Here is a 23,935-nt window from a genome sequence, read left to right on the forward strand (position 1 = left end):
GGCCAGACGCGCTGACCGTTACTCCACAGGTGTGGACTTCTGTATGAATATCACATCACAGTTCATAAGTGAGATAAAATTCGCTAATATTGGGCTCATAATATTCAAAACAGACAAAAAGCATTCAGATGGAAATACATCAGCAATATTAATATTAACAAGAGGAGCAAGAATTCAATATCAAGAGTTGGAAACAAAACAATAACAATAGTCCACCCACCTTAGAAAATGTAATTGGCACTGGAGATTCCTCAATATCCACTTTCCATTTGATGCCCCAGCTAGGGTCTTTGTTCTGCGATGCTCAGCCTCCCTGCAAATTTAACAAATGTCTTACAATTACATTCAATATTTTTGTTGACTATTGCAAACACTTGGCTATTACTGCTCTTGGAAATGAGTGAAGCTGGAATGCAGCGAATGACGTACTGACTGGCAGAAATTCTGGGATTCATTTAGTAGGACAGCATGCACTCTTCTTTCAGCTTATATCGTTGTTATCAACACACGTACACGGTAATCATTTCCTTGTAGAGTTTACTGTTCTGCGGCTGAGTATGAAACAAATTTCATTTCATCGTCCATGCAGATGAAGATTATAAGATGAGAAAATATGCAGCCTGTTACAGAAAGTTTACCGTCAGACTCAGTTTATAGTCTACGATGTTATAAAACTGACACATCCTGTAAATAATGGATAATAATATCTGTTTAAAACTGTCATGTTGGCAAAACTTATAACCACGGAACTTTCGAAACCAAAGAGTTTTGTATTGCTAACTTTACAAACTCTTTGATCGAAACAAAGCTAGTGCTGTCCCGACCACTGCGGCAAACTAAGGAACATCTACGAGCAACCAACATCTATCATTTAAGTTAAAACCTCCTGACTTCAATAGACCCAGTCTCTAATCATTTAGTTTTTCCTGTGTTTTGAATAATCCTTGACAGTTGCTCTTTCCTAGTCTCCGAGTAATGGGACTTTGCTTTTACCATTTACAATACAAGGACATAGCTGGACTACTTCGAAAGGGAGGGAGAGGGATCTTCGTGCATTCCTTTGATCATCATAGGAGACAGTAGTCCAGAGGGTTGATCTTGATAGCTCTCTTCAGCTAGTCTGTTACTTTTTCTTTAAGCTTTCGTATACTGTCAACTTTGCTCAAAGAGTGTGAACTGTGAGAAGAAATTTCAGCTTGAACAACATTCAGGAACTACTGCACATATTGCGGCACAGGAGAGGCAGAAAAACAGACCACCACAACCACTTCTACACAGGTGAGACCCAAGCCACATGTTAATACATTTTTAAGTGCATATTGTTTCATTTTTGGTGCATATTTTCCCACTTTTAGTGCATAGTTGTATGCATAAAGATCCGGTCCCCAGCAATAACAGTTAGCAATGAGATAAAATGTCACGATCTTCATCTCTTTTACCCAACATTAAAATATGATTTAAACATACGAAAATGAAACAGCTTGAAGAGAGGCATAAAAGTGCATTTCTCCGTAATATTGGACAACAGATGTTCGGACTTGTTAACATCATCACATCATCTGGTGTGGTAAATATTGAGGTGATCTTTTTAAAGCAATGTGACTTCCCCATGTAAGCCACACTGATGCCCCAACGCAAGAAGCACTCTGGTGGTGGGTAGCACATGCCATCAGAAGAAAAGCAGGTCATTCTACATGACAATGGTTTAAGTAAACACTAATAGCTGGCAGTACATACAATTCGTTGAAATAACTTACATACCATCACCTTCTATATGCATGCACTTGTCCGGTTTTAATCTCCTTCACGTCTCACACTCGTAGTACACAATTAGTTGCTATGCACGCTGATGATATTTCGTATTGGTTGGTGGTAGGAAAGGGCGAAGGACGAGGGGACCAGCTAAGCTTCTTGTAACAGTGGATTAATTATGATCAGAGTTTCATGGGTGCTAAGTAACACCACAGACGCCAGTCAAGCTTCTTTCGTGTAACTGTTATGGAGATTTATAATAAATAAATTTGTGGCTCCGCAGAAATATCTGAATGCTGTACCAACTTAGCATATATAAAGTATAACTGACTCGCACATTACATTCGTTCCTGAAGTCTTTCATCCAAGGCAATTTATTTCTGTATCTATGTGTTATCCCTTCAATTTTTGCCGCAAATATTCTATTGCAAATTGTCGACTCATCCTCAACAAAGAATGCTTGCCTTCTAGAAACGCATAATTGAAAAGTTTCTTCCATCAATTACGGAGTGCATGAACAGTACAAACAATACGAAGTTTGGAAAGATTTACAATAAGGAATACTTGCAGGCAGGGTCAAACAATCACATGTGCACGAGCACTCGATGTGAAACGGAGGAGTGCCTGATAATATAGCTCGTATTAAATTAAAACGTAATGAACATATATTTGGTTGTAGGCAAGTATTCTACATTACTTTCTTGGGGGGGTGAGGGGAAGGGGAGAGCTGTGGGAGAATAGTACCTTTAAATCGGCATGTCTGTTGGTAACAATTCTGCTAAACTTGCGCTGATGTAGTTCCCTTCATACACCTTGCATATACGAATGTGACAGGTTAGCTTTTGTTATGGCTTGCATTACGATCAATTGGACCTCCAAAAAAAATCCCTTATAATTTCAAAGATTTTCACTTCCGAAATCACTGGAACTACCTCAGCGCTAGTTTTTCCATAAAATCTACGTGACAATTGCTTTACTCTACACCACTTACGCGGGTGAAGACGAGGCTACTAATATTGGTCAATGTAGAGTATCCAACGCCCACTGAACGAATATTTCACATTTTTATCACTGCCAATCCGCTATAAACCAATTTTCGGCAATCTAATGTAAAAGACTGCCTGCAGATATTTGGAAAGTTTCAGAGAAAATTCACAAATTCAATCTTCTAACACGATTTTTTTTGTTTTTAAATAATTAGGTAATTTGCTGGGAGACATCGTTAGATATAGACCACTCTTACACTAAATTGGAGTAATTTGAGCTTATTAATCAGATATGATTCTACTTACTGTTTTTATATGCTCACCTGTTATGTAATTTTTATTTTATACATATTTCATTGTTATTGCCCATCCAAAGATCGTTAGGAACGCTGAATATTACTTAATATCTCCTATCTTTCTTCAAATAGTGTTTATATGCCATGTTAATTTTCATTTGTTTTCATAAGTTAATAATGATGCACATTGGGAGCAAGATATAAGAAATTATTTTCCTACACAATGCACGCTATATTCAGGTTGTCTTGAAATGATTAATCGAAGATGGTTTGCTTATTGTTTATTACAAGCACATTTGTATGTAATTTCTATTTCATACGTTTTTTTTTTCTATCCATACGTTTTATTACCAGCACATTTGTATGTAATTTCTATTCCATACGTTTTTTGTCTATGGTGAATATTATTCATGCTTGTTTCCTGCATTTCTTAAAATAATGTTATGTGGCATGTTAGTTTTTATTTGTCGTTATTTACGTAAAAATGATGCGCCAAAAAATAAATAATAATAATAATTTCGTACTCATTCCAAATCCTATTTATTCGCATTTGTTTTTCAGTGATTTATTAAAGAATGTACCGGTATTTAAAAGACTAATAATTTAGAAACATGTTACATAAATCATCCTTGTGCCAAAAGAGAATGCTCCCTGGACCAAATTGTCGTATTTTGCAGTGGTCGTCAATACTCGATGAAATGGGTAATAATATAATATAATTATTTTGTACGTAGCATTTAGAAACATGCCTGGACCAAATTATCGTATTTTGCAGTGGTCGTTTAGTACTTGCTGAAATGGGTAATAATATAATTAAGCCCCAATGATGATCCGACGTGTAGCAAATGATGTAAAAAGCGGGGTATCGGGGCTTGCAGCCCCAATGGTGATCCAACGTGTAGCACATGATGTAAAAAGCGGGGTATCGGGGCTGCAAGTCCCGATGATGATCTGACATGTAGCACATGATGTAAAAAGCGGGGTATCGGGGCTGCAAGCCCCGATGATGATCTGACATGTAGCACATGATGTAAAAAGCGGGGTATCGGGGCTGCAAGCCCCGATGATGATCGACGTGTAGCACATGATGTAAAAAGAGGGGTATCGGGGCTGCAAGCCCCGATGATGATCGACTTGTAGCACATGATGTAAAAAGCGGGGTATCGGGGCTATAATTATATTATGTAGGTTAGATTATGTGTGTAGTATTCTCAAAGGTTAGGTTAGGTTAGGTTAGGGTAAATTAGGTGTGTAGCATTATATTAAAGGTATTATATGAGGTTATGTTATGTATAGTATTATATGAGGTTATGTTTGGTTAGATTATGTATGTAGTATTCTCAAAGGTTAGGTTAGGTTAGGTTAGATTAGGTGTGTACTATTCCTTAATATAATTCAAAGGCATTTTCAGTTATTTACTTTTATTCATGCAAATTTGCTGCAAGTGTAAAATCGCCAGTAATTTTATTTACCCGGGTTGGCAACCCTAAACATACATCATTTTTTGCTTTGGAACCACAGATTTTTTTTTATTTGCGAATTGTTTACTGAATAGAATTGTGTAAATTTAATTTAATGAGCGTGATATAGTTATTAATTTGTGCTTTGTGAAGTTATCCCATTTCTCTGTTTAATATGATGAGTTAAAAAAATGCAAGGAAAATCTGTTATTATAATATAATTATGTTGTACATAGCAAGATCTATTATTCAATTGAGAGGATATTTCATGAGGTTGTCATGACTGAGATATCTATTGTCAATTGCTTTTATTTCTCAGAAGGCCTTGACTGACGGGTATATAAGGACCGGCGCTGTTATGGGCGGTGGTCGGGGTTTGGGATGGCCCACAAGCAACAAGTTATACTAAATATGTTTAGTGTAAAACTGGCCTATGTCTCTATAGTGGGCGGGACATAAGTAACATTCACCCTAATATTTCATGTTTTCATTATAATATCCGAGTAACAAAATTTCCATACTGTCTATGCATGTTTTTATTTTATTGGGTTATTTTACGACGCTGTATCAACATCTAGGTTATTTAGCGTCTGAATGATATGAAGGTGATAATGCCGGTGAAATGAATCCGGGGTCCAACACCGAAAGTTACCCAGGATTTGCTCGTATTGGGTTGAGGGAAAACCCCGGAAAAAACCTCAACCAGCTATGCATCTTATATTGTTGTATCATTATCAAGCCGAAACTAATGTAAATATATTGATAGATACTTCAAAATAAACATAAAACCAAATATTTCCCAGTTTGTATTGTATTGCTTTTACTTACGTTATGATTATGAAAGACTATACTGTTACTATGGGCGGTTACAGAACTACAAAGAATGCCTTTGCAAAATGGTACCGTACTAGGATAGCCTTATTACTGATAGCCTACTTATGACGAACATTATCACATGTCACACAAGCACATGCATACAAATCTCAAAATTACTTTAGAAGCTGCTTTTTACTAATCATTCCATATATTACAACAATTAACTGAACTTGTATACCTGTTATTTTAGCCAGTTTTTCATCGCTATTAAGCCATTTTGAAACCGCGTCATTCTTAAATTGAATATTGTGTAATACATTTCTGAACAAAATGTAATTTGTCCGATAAAGGTGTGGTTTAACATGTTATGAAACTGCTAAATAATTATTAAAAGCATACCTTATATGTCGAAATTAATTCAATCACAATCCAGACACGAAAAGACATCACAAAGACATGACACTCATGCCATATCAGAGCTGCCACGATCGTTAAACCGTAAGTTCATTTTCTTCCTCTTCTTCCGTATCAATGATTGTATCCCGTTCTGCAAATTCGTAGTAAGCTGATAAAATTCAATTTTGGCTCATCTAGCAGACAATTAAAATATAATAAAAACAAGAGTATTGTAGCATGTTATTATATATTCAGAATATCTTCCAAAGAGTTTTTGGGCTCCTAACTCATAAATAAACCTGCCCAACCCCTCGAACTGATAATTCTCTTCCCTATAAGTAGCTGTACTCTTCCACACTAAAATCTCAAGTGTTCAAAGGGAACATAATAAATTCTGTAGTGGAAATTTATGACTTTCTCATGGAACTCGTTTCTTTGCAGGATAAGCTGAGAAATGAGTTCTTGCCACTAAACGTAAAGCAGTCATTAAATTCATTTTCTGAAAATAGGTTCCATACACAATGTAAAAATTTTCATGAAAATGTAATCCATTTATATTAAATTTGAGTACAATATCTAAACACATGGTCAAAACCTATGAAAGAATTTAACTGCCCTCAATAGTTTAAGCTGGAGCACATACATACAAAACATAAAATATGATGATCTATTGACATGCACTGAATTCTTACATTCTAAAAATGTCACTACTTATGATTCTAAGCTATTTGATCAATTCTGCAATGTACAAAGCTATGCTAATCAGGTTAATTTTGACAAAGATTTAAGTTTAGATAAACAATGGTGCAAATTCTTCAATTCCAATAGTTCTGCGAGCACTGAAACTTTCTCAGAACTTTAAATAATGTTAATTCTATTTGTCTATTCCAAGCCACAATGGAAGTGCAGAGAGAGTATTTCCCTAATATCTGTTCAATGGACAAAACAACGAAATCGCATGCTAACGGAGAGACAGAGGTACCGGTATTATCATGGTGAAATATACATAATTTCAAGGAGATGTCCTATGAACAATTCCATAGATGAAGTTTGTCTCTTCAGGCTCTTCTGCATAAAATCGGCTCCACCGATAAGTACACATGTAAATTAATTTAAATAGTTGTTTTCAAAAATGATAATAAAAAGCCTTTATAGGACACCCAGCATAGATAGGTTGGGATTTTTGACAGATACTTTGTTTTTTTCGAATGCCACTCAAGTTGCTGCTTGTTTTTAGAATTTTCGATTGCGTGTTAACATCAACCTATCTACAACACTGGATGTCCGACACTACATAGAAGTTATCAGTGCTTTTTTCTGGCAGAACGATATTCCAGCACCTTTTTGTTGCATCTTTCATCATTGAACCGAAAAAGGGTGTGAATAACTATGTTTATAATATAACTTTTCTTTGAATTTCGCTTAGAACTTGAAAGTCTTAGTCGGACGAAAAGGAAGTTAAAAACGACAAAATTCCCGTTCAATGAACAATACTCATCTCCCCATATGCTAGAAAATATTCTACATGATCTCCAGAAGAAAAGCACTGGTTGTTGTTATATTATTATTATTTACAGTCCCATGTATTATGGGTCCCTATCACCACGGCATGACGCGTCCTCAGGTTGCAGTTCGAGGAGACGGCCTCCAGATATGGAGGGTAGCTGCGAATATATTGAATAAGCAGTCGTGGACAGCCGATGAGGGGTGGTCCTCCAGCTTGTGGGTTGAGCGAAGGGCTAACAACCCATCACCGTAAAAAACAGCTTGTTACGAATCCTTCAAATAAGCCTCGGAATGGGACTGATACTCTGGTACGACCACAGCAAAGTATTAAAATGGATTTGAGGGAGGTGGGATATGATGATAGAGAATGGATTAATCTTGCTCAGGATAGGGACCAATGGCGGGCTTATGTGAGGGTGGCAATGAACCTCCGGGTTCCTTAAAAGTCAGTAAGTAAGTAAGAAAGTAAGTAAGTATTATTAATAATAATAAAAACAAGTATGAGTCACTATATTGTGGGTGTTCAATAAAGCGCGTCTTTAGTCAAAAAAGGTCAGGAACCACTGATTTAGGGAGTATAAAATAACTCTTTTCCTGAAAAGGAGATGGCTATAAAAGTTAAGGCAAATGTACACCCCTCGTTGCCATTCCTAAAAATGCTGAAGCCGACAGTGCTGCCTCCAGCCAATTGCCATTCAAGCGAAAAGAATCTTAAATACACAAATGTGCTAATATCATGAGCAGAGAGGCGTTTCTCTGCAGGAGGGAAGCATGGAAAGAACAAAGGAATGTTTGCGTACTTCAAGCACGCCAGACATTGGTAATATCACTAAAAAAGGATATAATTTGGGAATAGTTGTGAAAATTATCACACACTATAGTCCATACACATTATTACACAGATCAAAACAATCTAAATGCAACGTCTTTCGTAAGATTTTGTTACAAAATGCTAGACTGAGAATGCATATACTTGAAAAGAGATGAAATCCCATAAGAAATTGTTGGTGATATTAATGCATGCTTTCAGACATTCGGTTCCTAAGAAATGACAGTTAGAATGGTGACAGCATTTAACCTAACATACCAATCACACTAGAATCAAAGGGTCATGTCTTCCAGTACTGTTTCCATGTGAGGAGCGTTTTTGCAGAAGTCGAAAGATGCAGAAATCAAGATTTTACAGAAATTACACTAAGTGACAGGATCTATCGAGTTTTGAAAAAACCTGGAAGGTTTGGTAGTCTCTACATACGGTATGAATCAAGTTTTGGTAAATCTTATTTCATAGATCGATTCCGGAGGTAGAAAACATACGATATCCATATGTAACTCACTATCAAAAATTTCTGCATCTATCGACTTTTGCAAAAACGCTCCTCATGTTCTCTAGTTTTATAAATCCCAGACAACATTCAAAACATAGCACTTCCTTCTCTACGGACATGACATCACTGTGCCACAGCCACTAGCTGATAACGAGAGGTGGCAGAAGAGTTAGGCCATTTTACACTTTAAGGTTAACTTTAAATACGTTAAGGAATAGAACAATGCTATATTAAACCACCTAGAATAAACTGTACTTCACAGTAGGAGAGCTGTACTCTTCAAGAGCCTTAAGATGAATGGCTTAAACCGCATTCTGGTAGGAATATCAGGCTCCTGTGCACTGTGAAATGAATAATGCCGGGCTATACAAATTATGATGAAGATGGCACTGGACACTTCAAAATCTGTTGTAACAAATCTCTTCTTTACAACAAGCTGTTAAATGCAGCTATTACTGGTGTAATAACCAATCTGTCATGTCGAATTAAAAAAAAATCGATTTTTTAAACACGACACACCATTTGATGAAGATTAACAAAACGTTTGTTTGCAATGCGTGCCGGCGCACTGTGGATTGTCTGGCTGCTTACAGTCTTGCTAGGCAGGGAAGTAAAATTTTACTAACCCCTATATCAACTTTATCATTTTCAGCAGTTAAAGATTAATCAACTCAAAATACCAAAAGAAGAAAAAAGAATATAAATATTGCAATTGTTAGGAAAATTATATGATATGGGTCACAAATTTGGCAGCTAAAAAAAGGGAGGAAGGCAGTTACTGGCGATGGAAATCGATTTTTGGAGGAAAGTAAACAGGACATCACGAATGGAAGGAATTAGATTAGAAAAGAAATAGAAATACCAAAAAATACAGTGGAAGAAATTATAACAAAGCAACACATATGGTATGGCAACTTCCAGAGAATGACGAACTGGAAACGCATTGGAAGCAAAACAAGAGGACAACCACGGAAATCATAGCAGAACCACAGAGAGGAAGAGTTGAGATATTCCAGGAAGTCTGTGGGAAGAGAGGAAAGCTTGGAGAAGATGTAATGCATCAATAAAACGGCATTTAGGTCTATGTATAAATATGAATACATTATATCATACCATTTCAACGAAATTTCAAATATTAAAAGATAGAAGTGTCCCAATGTGCAACAAAATATAGTTCTGAGTGTCCAAAGAAAAGTGCAGTTCCATCCTTCTATTAGTCGTAAGTGATGACTGTTTGTCAAAACATTTGAACAAAATAGGAGTTACTTCTTCACCACTTCATCCATTATGCAGTCTTGAAGAAGAAATGGATCAGAATCATCTTCAGCGAGGTGCAGCTCTTTCCTTTAAACTCAATGTGAGTGAGAAATATTAGAGAGCAAGCACAGCTTTTAAAGCTGATATCAGAGTTTTCTAGGATTTGTCAGCTTTGAGAGATATGGGCGCGGTTTCCATAGCAACGGTATCCACTAAGATGATTATTTTTAGCCCAAAAGTTGAAATACAATTAATTACAACCTAAACATCACTTGGGACTATTGACAGTGATATATTAATCAAGAGATAATTATTCAAATACTAAATAGAAGCCCATCCAACACAAATTCTCGCATCTTTGGTCCGCGCTAGTTCATCTGTTCATAGGTTAAAACTGTGCAAGAGTCAATGCCACACGAATGCAGACCCATCAGCACTGACTACTGTCAATGGCTTACACTTGGGACTATTGACAACGAGATTTCTCTAATCAGACCTTATGGATGGATTAGCCAGGATTCAGAACAAGTTACATTTAGAATGGACCAAATTTACATGTTAAAGCAGACAACAATAATTAAATCTATCTAGTTTCGACACAGATTCAGAGTAAATGGGCACAGATTCTAGTGGCACACTTTCGCCCGTTTATAGAAGAAAGAGCTGCAGACAAACTAAATATCCTGCATGGAACATTGGAATTTAGCACCAATACACTTCTACATTGCACATCATGGGGAAGGATTTATGCAGCTGCACCGGAGACATGACAGTAGAGAGTGCGGAACTTGGAATGAGATATTAGACTTCGAGCTGAATTGTGTGCACCTGAATGGAGGAGATTTTTGGACACATGTAGTGACTGACTTTGATCAAATATGAGTAGGTTATGTCTAACATGAAAAACTAGGAAAATATAACATCAGCTAAGTCCACAGAGTATAATATAAAACAAAATTTGCATTTGTAGAAGTCGAAAATGGGAAGAAATTCGAAAAAATTCTACCACCATATTATGTATGTGATCAATCCCTGTACAAAGTCCTGAAGAACTACCATTGCCGTATAATATACCCTGCATATTATAAAATGACTCGAAAATCAGAAACGTGTAAAGCAACACGCGTTATTCAAAGACAGCTTCCGTCAGAGATTAATTCATCTGAGAAAACATATTGGTTATAGGAGATTGAAGAGCATACAGAGAAACGTTGCATCTAAAGTATATTCACGTGTTTACGTGAATGTGTTTTGAGATTTCCAGAACGAGAAAAAAATTTTCCGCAAATGTTACATTTGAATGGCTTTTCGCCAGTGTGCGTACGCGAATGATCTTTAAGATGTGACGAAAGTGAGAAGGATTTACCACAGATTTCGCATTTAAATGGCTTTTCGCCAGTATGCGTACGTGAATGGGCTTTGAGGTAGTCCAAACGTGAGAAAGATTTCCCGCAGGTATCACATTTAAATGATTTTTCGCCTCTGTGCGTACGAGAATGTGTTACTAGATTTCCTGATATTGAGAAACATTTTCCACAGACGTCGCATTTGAATGGCTTCACACCTGTGTGTGTACGTTCGTGAACTCGAAGAGCACAAACCAAAGAGAAACACTTGCCGCAATCGTCGCATTTGAAAGGCTTCTCGCCAGTGTGGGTGCGAGCGTGGGACTTTACATGCCCAGAGTGGGAGAAACATTTCCCACAAATATCACACTTGAATGGCTTTTCGCCAGTATGGGTGCGGGAATGAGCCTTGAGATGCTCTGGGAGAGAGAAACATTTCAAGCAGGTATCACATTTGAACGGTTTTTCGCCGGTATGCGTTCGTGAATGAGCTATGAGATGCGCTGATATCGTAAAACATTTTCCACAGGTATCACATTTGAATGGCTTCACGCCCGTGTGCGTTCGTTCGTGAACTCTGAGAGCACAAATTAAAGCGAAACATTTACCACACACTTCGCATTTGAATGGTTTTTCGCCAGTATGCGTACGTGAATGATCTTTGAGTTGTCCTGAGCGTGAGAAAGACTTCCCGCAAACATTGCATTTGAATCTTCTCTCGGCTAAGTGTATGTAGGAATGGATCTTGAGTTTCTGAAGAGTCGGTAAAGACTTGCCACAAACATCACACTTATGTGGTTTATTTTTTATATGACGAGGCGATTGTGACCGCAGCTTCTGTCTGTTATGTACGTCGTCGTCAATTTGGGCGTCGAGCACCTTTCCAAGGGCAGGTTTCTCGGAGGAGCGATATTTAGCAGGCGTGTCAATCTCTTCAGAATTCATAAAACTGCAAAGAGAACCTACAGATCACATGGAAGGAAATATTATCTAAGCATGAAATAGTGCAAAGTATCAATTCGTCAAGTATGAAAGAGTATGTGAAATACCTTCACACAATATAGCATCAACAAATCCTATCTCATCTCTGCCGATACCAAAGAATATCGAAAAATATTCGAACCTAATTTTGATTAATGTTTTCAGTTTACGTCACGCAATCTTCAAAGCTGAATAATGTTGTCTGATTTGAAACAATCCCAGGAAAGTCAAATTTGTGATCCAGATTATAAAATATAAAGTAAGATGTAACTACACACGTGGTAATCTTTCAGCATTCTAGATGATATACAATGTAGTCTAGAGTTTGAGAACGATCTGTAATCCATCGGGGTGGCTCTGTCGGTTAAAGGAGCAGTCCGTGGTAAAATTAAGTTGGCTTTAATCAAACACGTTTTTCAATCTAAGTAGAATGCAATTTGCCGCATGTCAATGCGAGGCATGGTTCTTGAGTTACTGACTCCGCACAAATACTTATGACGTCACAGCCACTGAACTGGTGTGATTGCGTAGTAGGCCGAGAACATCCCGAGTGCAGCGCTTTGTATTAAATAATCTTCTCGCGCCGTAATACACGTGAACAGAATTTCGGACTTTGTTGTGGTTGAGTGAAGTTATATTTTGCTTTTCATTTAATCATAAAACAGCACATACCAACGTTGTGGTTTTATGTAGGGCTATTTTCTTTTATATGAACGACTTCGAACTACAGTACACTAAACAGAAAAAATTATATCGTAATACAGTTTAAAATGCCGTGGTGTTGTGATTGTTCGTGTTCAGAGGGAAGAACAAAAGCAGAACATGGGGAAGGGGAATCATTTGATGTATTTCCGAGCAAAGAAAAGTCACCGCAAATATTTAAAACATGGGCGAAGAAAATCAACAGAAAAGATTTTACACCATCGAAAACTGCTGTTGTGTGTTCTAATCATTTCCATGAAATTAATTTTGAAGAATCGTGTCTATTAAAAAGACGTTTAATGAAAGACAATAGAACTTCTATGAAAATTAAGAAAACTGCTGTCCTTTATTTTTGAAAGGAGAATCTCCCCAAGACAGTTCTAATACTAAGTGCTCCTCTGCTTATAAATGAAAAAAGCTCGTCGAAGAAGTAATAGCAAGCTGCAGTGATGCACCTATAGCTGAAAATATTGACGTATGTGTAGTCCTCGATGAGGCTGAAAATTCACAGAAACCTAATATAAACAAAGCTGTGGAGTGTGAGATAGAGTGCGAGACGCTAAGAAATGTGTGTGGTGAATCAGATGTGAGTGAGCCATAAACTGACTTAGACAGATCTTTTCAAATAGAAGAAGAAACTTCAAATTCTAATTCATCAGGTATAAGGTACAAATTGTTTGAAAATTTTTCAAAAACTTTACAACTATATATCATCAGCAAGACAACATTTTATAAAATAATTTCAAAATTCGTAGAACCAACAGTAGGTGCAGTTATTTTCACATTCATGAACAACTTATCAATTCCCTAAAAGATAAAAACGTGCTAATCGCGGTGATGACCAATTTGACTCACCTGGTTACAGTGCAAAATATGTGACTTACAGTGTAATGGACCTCGATTCAGATAATCTTATAGACTTCATAGTTCTCCAAAAGGGCCTAATTGTAGGCAATCTTGAAAAGCAGCATGCGAAAAAATTCTAGATCGCCTAAAAGAAAAAATGAACATTACCCTCTCTCTGTCGGACCGCAATAGAGGAATTAGGAAATTCATGAGGACCAAATACGAATGGTGGATCATCAATTTGACATTTGGCACATTGCAAAAAGCATATCTAAAAACCTTAAAGCCGCCGCAAAAAAACATATGAGAAAATACAAATGTGGAAACACAGCATCATAAATCACTCGTGGTGGTTATGTGCTACATGTGAAGGTGATCCTGACGACTTAGAAGACAGATTCATTTCTGTATTAAATCATGTTTGTAAAATACACGAACAGAGACGTATAAAAAATGTGCACACATCCACCCATACTATAGCGAGAGGGAATGGATCGAACCTGGACCCAACGATTACAATGCTCTGAAAAATGTTGTATGCAACCCTGCCCTTTAAAAGACTTAAAGCAGACTAATCAGTTTCGTCACATCAGCAAACTTGAATCATATCATAACGAGAGATTAGTTTACATTCCTAAGAGAAAACACTTTGCATATGATGGAATAGTAACAAGAACTATGATTGCGATAGTGGGCCATAATTACAACGTGAAAAGAGATGTAACTGGCTCCAGACTCCAGTACCCTAAAGCCGCTAAACGATGGGTGGAAAAGAAAACATACAGCAGGAAGGAAAACGCGTGGAGAGAAGATATACAGAGAAATGTGTTGGAAGTAGCTCGTGGTTATCCACTACTGCAATTCGATGATGCACATGTTTTAGAGTGACTCAACAACTATGGTGCAATATAATAATATAAACCATGTACTAATTTATTGCTGACGTGAGATAAACACGTATCTGTAGTCCCTTCATAACGAATATTTCACGTCTCACATACATTCACTCACTCAGTGAAGACGTTGACTTAGGTTATAATTGATCAAAATATTAAACCTTTTCAGTTTGAACCCTTATCAGACCCAAGTCGTTCTAATCACAGAATGGAACAGAATGCATTGTACACGGGATTTAAAGTGGGATAGAGTTTGGGTACGTTATTATTATTATTATTACTATTACTATTACAGTATATGCATGTGATAGGTCCTAAGTGAGTTAATAATAACTGGCTGTAACATGAATTTGTATTTACTCGGTCTACACTATATGTCAAACGGAACTACAATGCAGTCTTATGAAGCGATGAGTGGTTATGACGTCAGAGCTTGCAGTAAGACCTTTAATATTTCACAAACTAAAAGGTGTAGAGAGATGAGACAAACGCCGTTAATCTAAGGATTACTTAGGTAAACATCCTATAATATAATCAAAATTTCGAATTTTATCGCGGACTGCTCCTTTAAGGCGCTTGCCTGCCAGTCTGAAGTTGCGTTCGGGAGCGGGTTCGATCCCCACTTGGGCTGATTATCTAGTTGGGTTTTTTTCCCACGTTTTCTCCACCGTAATGCGAATGCAAGGTAATCTATGGCGAATCCTCGGCCTCATCTCGCTATCACCAAACTCATCGACGGTAAATAACCTAGTAGTTGATACAGAGTCGTTAAATAATCAACTAAAATAAAAAAAAAACGATCTCTAACCTCATGACCTCTTTATGTCGTGAGCAATACATCAAAGATGATTGTGGTATATTTGTCGCATTAACCCTTCAACTCGCATGGGGGACACCTGTCATACCAGCATGTTCATTTACAAATGTTGTGTTTCCTAGAAAGGGTTTACAATCGTGAGGTACCTTCAAAACCAAGCTCATATAATACCATTCTTAGATTCAGTCTTGAAGTTGGTCATATAAATTGTGCAGCTAAGGTTTCATTCTTGTCAACCACGCGACATTTTACATTACAGTTCCTGCAAAGTTTCGGTAAGTATTCATTATTACTTGTGTGAGTTATATACTATACCTTTAGGGATAATTTGTTCTACTGAACTTCGAAGGATTGTAGATCTACGTTTATCAAATTCCTTCAGAGATTAAGAAGGCGTTCCCAAGTATTAATGTGAATTCAAGAATTCACTAAGCCAGCCACAGAACAAAGGCATGGATGCAGGGGCCGTTGTTACCAATTTGGTAGGTCTTGAGATAAAACGATTAGAAATGATGTGTGAAATGTTGAAAACGGACATATGCAGAACATCTGAGGGATATCTGTGTAAATTGCTTGTAAATAATTAGGAATTGTAGAGACAGAAAGCATTCAGGAATAAAAGACGTTTGAAGAATACAGTAGCGTGCAAATTAATCCGAACACGACATATTTTTACATTTTCTGTCATTGTTGGCCTCACAGCTGCTCATACCGCTTTAATTGACATCTGTAGTACGTGTAATTCCATTGTTGAAGGTCTGTCATTATTTTTTTTATAATATGTGACATTTTGCCTGTCGTTTTGTACTTATAAGCATTTCAGTTGTGTTGAAGTCTTAATACTGCAATCCTGTGTACATTCTGTCATCTTCACAAATGAATACAACTCCACGAAAACGGTCTAAAATTATAACATTAGCAGAGCATTCTTCTATGACACAGAGGCAAATTGATGCAGAATGTCACATCGGTTTGGCCTACTGTTACTTCGATCTTAAAATGATACAGGGAGACTGGATCCATCACACCCCAGAAAAAAGGAAACTGTGGCCGGAAAAGGAAGACTTCACCTGCAGATGATCGTTTAATTGTCAGGAAAAGTAAGTTAAATCCTAGACTAACTGTTGTCGACTTAACCCGCGAGTTAATGGCTACCACTGGGGCGAATATTCACGTCACAACAGTGCGGCGTAGGCTTTTGGAAGCTGGACGAAGGGCTCGTAAGCCTATTAAGAAGCAACTGCTAACCCCTGTTATATGCAAAAAACGCTTAATGTGGGCAAAATTACATCAACACTGGACAGTGAATGACTGGAAGAATGTACTTTTTTCCGATGAGTATCATTTCGAGATCCACGGCCACCGTGTTTCTTACGTACGGAAAGGATCCGAAAAAGTAACAGTAGCTCATCTCCAACAAGCACCCAAATACCCCCCTAAAGTAATGTTTTGGGGTTGTTTTACACATGAAGGGCCTGGAGCATTAATATCTATCAAGGGAATGATGAATTCTGTATTCACTTATTGGAAACCAGAATCGTACCCCAGCTGCAAAAATCATTTCCGGATGGCAGAGGTGTGTTCCAACAAGACCTGGCACCATGCCATACGTCTCGAAAAACTACAGAATTCTTCAACAAGAAGAATATTCAGGTACTCCCCTGGCCAGCCAACTCACCCGACATCAACCCCATTCAGAACTTGTGGTAAATTTGCAAAATAAGGATGCAAAAAATGGATTGTTCTACAAAAGAGAAGATGATTTCTGCCCTCATTGGTGTATGGTTTCGCGATGAAGAAATGAACATTTGTGGGAAATTAGTGGAATCCACGCCAAATCGTCTCAGAGCTGTTATTAGGAACAAGGGAGGCCACATAGATTACTGAGGTATGTCTTAGATCCTTTTTTTTTTATCCCGTTTGAGTGTTTTTGCATAAGTAATTACGTTGTTCGGATTAATTTGCACGCTACTGTAATTCACGGAAAATAGGAAACAAGCTATTCGGGTATTATTGTATTCAAAGATTTGCACAACAAAACAAAGATTATAAACGTGTTTCAGTGTTAATTTTGTAAGTAAATGTAGAAAGTATTTGAAATTTACACATAAATAATTATCTAATAATTATAAATGAACTTCTCTTTCAAAACTATTTCAATATTTCATTCACTGTGTATACTGCGTAGCAATATATTTATGTAACCATTCATATTGAAAAGAATGTTCAAATTCATTCTCTAAAGCAAGAATATAACTTGGCTGACATCTGTCCCCACGCGACTGAATACATTACGAAAAAGTACGCGAGTACTGCAGGATTAAACTTCAAGAGGCAGGAAGACTAGTTTTCTGTCCACAAATACAATTTTCTTCATCACAACGTGAATGTTGTAGATACGTGATAGTGAAAAAAATACTAATGATTAAAAAATATATCTCAATTCAGATACATCGAGGAAAAGGTATACTATAATACAAGTTAAGACAAAGTGCGCATTCGCAAATCTCCACAAGGAAGCTGCTAGAAGAGAAATGAGATCCTACGTTGCAACTGATATAATAATAATAATAATAATAATAATAATTATGACTTATTTTAGCTGACAGAGTTAAGGCCGTAAGGCTTTCTCTTCCACTCAACCAGCAAAAAGTGTATATACATATGCATGAACTTACAAAGAATTCAACAATTTGATTTAGATGAGAGTTACATGTATACAAGAGTTATTTACGAATTAAACAACAAAATACTATGAACTATTAATTAAACACTGAAATACAAACTGTGTAGCAGAATTAAATTAAAATACATAGAATGTTAATATATTTCAAATAATATTAGATAATAGAAAGAGATTATTATGAGACAATTTTGAAAATACAGCACAATCAGGATGATGTCTAAAGAAAAAAAGCAACAGTGTAGTCAGTGATAGTTAAAATGAGTATGATTGGAGTGAAATGCTAATAAGGTTATCTTTTAAGCTGTTCTTAAAGGTGTTTATTGTCTTGCAGCCCCTAATACTTTGTGACAAGGAATTCCATTGACGCGAGGTGGATATTGTAAAAGATGATGAATAACAAGATGTTCTATGAAGAGGTATACTTAGCGTGCCACAGATAAGTGATCTGGTATTTACGTCGTGGTTAGAGTATAGATAAGAGAAACGAGACGAAAGGTAATTTGGTGTTGAGGTGTGCAGAATTCGAAAGAGTAAAGACAAAGAGTGTAAAGTTCTGCGTTCTTTAAGATATGCCCGTCCTAAACGAGAAAGAACGGAGTAGAATCGTCAGAAGCGACAAAGTTTGTTGTAGGGAAGTACCGTGTCACACCAGTCGATACAGAACAACTGCACACGAGCTCACACATTTCTTGCCATGGGGTGGCATAGGAAGAATTATGCATCACGTCATCACAACGTCCAGCATAAATTGTGAAGTAGAGTACTGCACTCACCTGTCAGAATCTTCTGTCGTTACTTCCTGCTTGATTTCTTCTTTCACTGTAACCATGGCAAATGGTTGTTCCTGGAAATGATCAACAGATTGAGGCAGGAAGAATCAATAGCACAAATGTAATTGATAAAGCATAACCAAATGTAATAGCGCACTATGTGCCTAGTGGAGGATGTTTGGTCAATGGCGTTCATTCTAAGCATCCGGCGTAAAATATCCTATATAAAGAATACGAACAGCGATGTACTAAGTACCCACTAGTTCGACAGACAACAGATCTCAATTTCACAACCCTCTGCTTGAATACGTGTAGACTAAATGACAGTTGCTATCTGTAATGGAGACTAGTTTCCCCTCGAAGTTTACAAAATGTTATAGATTTACTTCGAGGCCCAGTTTTATAAAACCCTCCTTATCCATCACTGAGTCTTCTTGGTACATGTTAGAAAATAATCAGTCTACACGATGCCATGTGATCCTGTCCTGTTAAAAGTCTAAAAATTGCTAAACTGCTGTTCCTGGTCGTCTGGTATCCTGTTTGTGCCTGGCAAATCTCATTTATCAGATTTGCTTTCACTTTGTGACGTGTAGTATTTGGAAATTTCTATTTTGTAGTATCATTGTATACGTAGAGCATACATAGGTCAAAAAGCATGCTCGGTTAGAGATATACGTAAATTCTCATTTTTAAATCGAACTATAAAACATGGAATGATCTACCTGCAGCAGTGTTTGAGGGCTGTACTTCCTTAAGGAGATTCAAAAGTAACTTAAAAAGTTGTCCACGAAGTGTAAATGTTACAAAAGATATGTTACATTACTTAAGGTGATATGTATTTACTTACCCTGACGAGTTATTCCTTTGGTTTGAATTGTAAATTGGTTTAAAATAGCTCGTAAGAGGCTCTTAGGCTAACAATTTTAAGTTAATATAGTCTTCTAACGTACCCAGACTGATTGTCCCGTTATATTTCGTCCACAGTATTTACGATCACCATAAATTTTCATCCGACTGAGATTTTAGTCTACAGTAATTTTATGCCCTTAACAATTTTGTCTACCTATTATGTCCACTTATATAAATCGTCCACTTTATGATTTCGTTGACTATACTGAAATGTCCTCAAATATTTTTGTCTATTTTAAGTATTTTTAGTCCATATTCCTTAGACCACAATATTTATGGTCCATTGTAGGATTACTATAGTATTTCCAAATTATATTGGACTAGTTCATTTCAGTCATATAAAATGAAGATAACTACGAATTTACTTTCAGAAGGAAATAAAGAACAATTTAAATAACATATTAATTATCGTGTGTACTTAAGTCACCACTGCCCACTAGCAGTGTACATTAATAAATACATACAAAAATATACAAAATGCTGAACTACAAGAAGCCAATCAGGAAAGCAGAGAGCGATATTGAAAAGTTAAGCAACGTCATCAGCACCACCGCAACCATCACCAACACCGAAGACCTCTGAACTGTCTGGCATAGCTTGCTACTTGACTCTCGTATGATAATGAGCTGCGTGGAGTCCCAATGGGGCCAACGCTGTAGAAATGTGACAAATGCGATAAGCTTTACTTTGTAACCACAAATGAAAACAGTCCGTAAGGTGTGATAAAATAACGTAACTTTGAGCGAATAATATTAAGGTACTTGTCAGACACAACAACATATTGAGAGAGGCATATCATAGGGATGTTGTTAGTGGCTGAAACGAACACTAATTCAGCATGAGAAGAGTTGAACTCTCAACATCTGAAGACTGAAATACGAAAGGTGGTAAGTTCAAAAATGTAAGTTTTTAGAAAATTGGAACATATCACCTCTCGAAGGCACATTGGACTAGAGACAAGACAAGTACCATCACAGAGTAGCTAATAACATGAGCTGAACTTTGCGCCTTTGCTGGGAAATTGGCCTCACATAACACAATATTTCTACAGCAGCAACTCAATTTTCACCTATCGTATTTCCACTCTTTAATTAAGAAAGTTCACTTACCGGTATTTCAGGTGTATACTTCATGTCAGAGAATGTAAATGGCAAAGAAGTCTCTTCAATTTCCTCTTCGTATTTGAGAGAACTGCCAGGGGCCTCGCCCTCCATCGCTGTCTCTTTCTGTGGGATACACAAACAACGTTAATGCTAGGTACATCGCTGGTCGAGAATGATACAAGTCTACAGCTTTGGTAGGCGCAGCACTCAGTCTCTCAGCTTTGTGCCATTATAATCAACAAAATAAGAAAACAAGGCAGGAAGAACGCTTCGTGTCACATGTCTGTGGTCTTGAGATAATCCCAGCACTATGTAGTGGACATGACGCATTCTTTTCGCAGTTGTGGCTTTCCACATGATTCAGATCGTTTTTCTGTTCCCTCCTTTAGACATGTGACAGTGTTCGTGCTAAGCCACCAGATGGCAACATCAGTACCTTTTGCATCGAAATAGACCTTTTCTCGCTTCGTCTTCAATACATTCTATACCATTGTGCAAATGACTCGCCAATGTGGATAAAGAAAACAGTACGCGTAACTACTTAATAATGAGGAGGAACTGCACACCTTGTTATCTGCTGAAATGTGTATTTAAGTTTATGAGTTGTAAACAAAGGATCGCGGAATGCAATGAATTGGGTTCACAGTATCAAGTCATACAACCATATCACAGTACATAGGTCTGTTACATAGAATAGACAAGCCCTTAGCTTTTATGGACGACCTATTACTGAGATATTTCACGAAAGTCTGTAACATAATTACAGTGTAACGATTAAGCAATAAAACAAAAGAACTGGTAAAGTAGAGGCGCTGCAAACAAGCCTCTATTCTTACTTACTTTCAGCCAAAGGTCTGAGTGACGTACATCTGCGTCATCATCTGACTGTGCAGCCAACGGATCGAGTTCGGGCTCCTTCTTGATAGCATCCATTACAACTGAAAGAATACAGGCAGAGAATTGTGTGCTTGACCTTTGTAAACAGAAATGGAATTCGTGTGCCTTGAAGGAATCATACGCAACGATAAAATGAAGCCTGGATTACAATTGAAATCCTCAAAACAGCTCATATATATCGTTAGGGTTATCTTCAATCAAATAAAGGAAAGGATATGTCGAGCGAGTTGGCGCAGACAGTAGCGTTTGTGACTCGTATTCAGGAGGTCTCAGATTCAAATCCCGTGGGCGGACAATCCGGCTGGGATTTTTCATGGTTTCTCTCACTTACAAAGGCAAATGCCGAGAACGATTTTAGAACAGGATTTAAGCCACAGTCGCATTTTGCTACTCGATTTAAAAAAAAATACAACAAACTTTCAATGTAAATGTGCAAAAATTCGACAACTGCATTGCACTTCAGAAACGAAGATGGTGACGGAAAAAAATATCACAGATGTGTAGAACTAATATGAATGTAAATTAAATTCTAATGGCATAGGTAATGTTCAAAAAGGTAATAGATGTTCAAGAATGGACTTCAAAGAGTTGGTGCAATTCATGTAAGTTAAGTGAATAATTTCTTTATACAATTCCATTCCATAATGTAAACTGTGAACGAGGATCTTGTAAAAACTGAAATTAGAAACCGGCTTTCAGTAAAGGAGTTAACACTGCCAACAATAAATCTTCTAAGGGCCTACTTGTAAAGAATTTCAAGGTTCAGAGTGCTCATAAAATAAGGTATTTTAATGTAATGTAGCCTATATTCAGCAATAATTCTAATAATTTATTTACATATGTATATCTAGAGTGTGGTAAGATGAATTGAAAGTAATAAAACTGCAAGAAACAAATTACATAAGTTTTTGTTTCTGTATACCTTATTAATTTTAGCTTTCTGGACAAATATTTAGAATATTGCACAAATTTTCGCAATTTAGAAACATATAATTTTTATTTGTGCATTTTTGCGACAATTATTTATTTTCTAGCTTAAAGCCTGCTTCAGAATATCGCGTAAGTACATTATGTTGTTAACTGCATTATTTAATTAGTATGGTATTTAATTTTGGTGCAAGAGACATCTCGTTTTTTTTATTTATCTATCCTTGTACCATCATAAAAACATGTTTTGTTTAAATAATTTTTTATTTTCACAGTCTTTCTACATACGTAGGTAGCCTATTTACGTGGTATTCTTAATTATAGCAAAATGCCGGAGTGGAAATTTACATACCATGATTCATCACAGTCACCGACTCAGACACCAATATCATGAACATTAATCAAAATCTAAAATTTTTACATGAACACAAGCCATCTACAACACACAACAAACAGGGACTCAACAATAGTAACAGCAACAACGGCCTACTACAGAATATGTATAAAAAAAAAAGGCATGCATAATTTTGTCAACTGTTTCCAATAATACAAAAACTTGAAAAACAAAACACGGTGAAAATAGAGCTGAGGTAGTTCCGTGATTTCGGAAATGAAAATCGATGAAATTATAAGGGATTTTTTTTTTTGTGTGAAGACACACTTGATCGCATATGCAAGGCATAACAAAAGCCAAAATCAAACCTAACCTGTCACAGATTCGTATATGCAAGAAGTATAAACGGAGTACGAAGTGAAGTACCACAGCTCTAGTTCAGCCCACAACCGTGCTAACAGAATATAAATGTACTGTTATCTTAAGTCTTTATTCTACAGAGATAAACAAACTTTACATCTACAATATATCGCTTACGTAAGAGAAAAAAACGCCCTTATAAGTTATACGGATAAACACGAATAGGGGTAGCCGTTATAAATGTAACACGAACACTCAATTAATAGAGTACCTTCCGCTTTGAAACTTTAACGCACTACAGTTGAACAAGGCAGTACACAAGAAACTGCAGATGAAATGTGGTTTCCGCCTGAGATCTCGTTCAGGGAATTCGATAGTGAAACGATAGACTCACTAAATGACCGAGTGGAACAGTGTAATCAAAGATGCCGTGACAAGAATCAAAACGAATGATTGCCAATTGTCACATAAAATTTTATTATGACTGTTATTCAAATTACAACAAATGTTTGAACAAGTTCAAAATAATTACAATGCATTGTCTGTCTTACATTTGTAGTTATT

General features: G+C 36.8%; 1 protein-coding gene across 3 annotated transcripts; it reads right to left on the bottom strand.

The window, feature by feature from the left end:
- Nucleotides 1-217: 217 nt before the first annotated feature.
- On the bottom strand, nucleotides 218-23,772 carry LOC138695718 (zinc finger protein 235-like). 3 transcript variants are annotated; one of them, XR_011331186.1, is made up of 5 exons: nucleotides 21,694-22,075; nucleotides 20,860-20,976; nucleotides 18,845-18,915; nucleotides 5,710-5,857; nucleotides 218-313 (listed from the first exon to the last, which is right to left on the bottom strand). XR_011331186.1 is itself a non-coding variant. In XM_069819837.1 (5 exons), the coding sequence occupies exons 2-5, from the start codon at nucleotides 21,784-21,786 to the stop codon at nucleotides 11,015-11,017; spliced, it is 1,359 nt and encodes a 452-aa protein (XP_069675938.1). In that variant the 5' UTR covers nucleotides 21,787-21,791; nucleotides 23,643-23,772; the 3' UTR covers nucleotides 6,779-11,014. The 3 variants fall into 3 exon arrangements, 1 of the variants encoding a protein (XP_069675938.1); XR_011331185.1 differs by lacking the exons at nucleotides 218-313; nucleotides 5,710-5,857 and adding exons at nucleotides 6,779-10,872; nucleotides 10,907-12,092 and having other exon boundaries at nucleotides 21,694-22,074; XM_069819837.1 differs by lacking the exons at nucleotides 218-313; nucleotides 5,710-5,857 and adding exons at nucleotides 6,779-12,092; nucleotides 23,643-23,772 and having other exon boundaries at nucleotides 21,694-21,791.
- Nucleotides 23,773-23,935: the final 163 nt, after the last annotated feature.

The sequence above is a fragment of the Periplaneta americana genome, chromosome 3, assembly GCF_040183065.1.
Source record: "Periplaneta americana isolate PAMFEO1 chromosome 3, P.americana_PAMFEO1_priV1, whole genome shotgun sequence".
Classification (NCBI taxonomy): Eukaryota; Metazoa; Arthropoda; class Insecta; order Blattodea; family Blattidae; genus Periplaneta; species Periplaneta americana.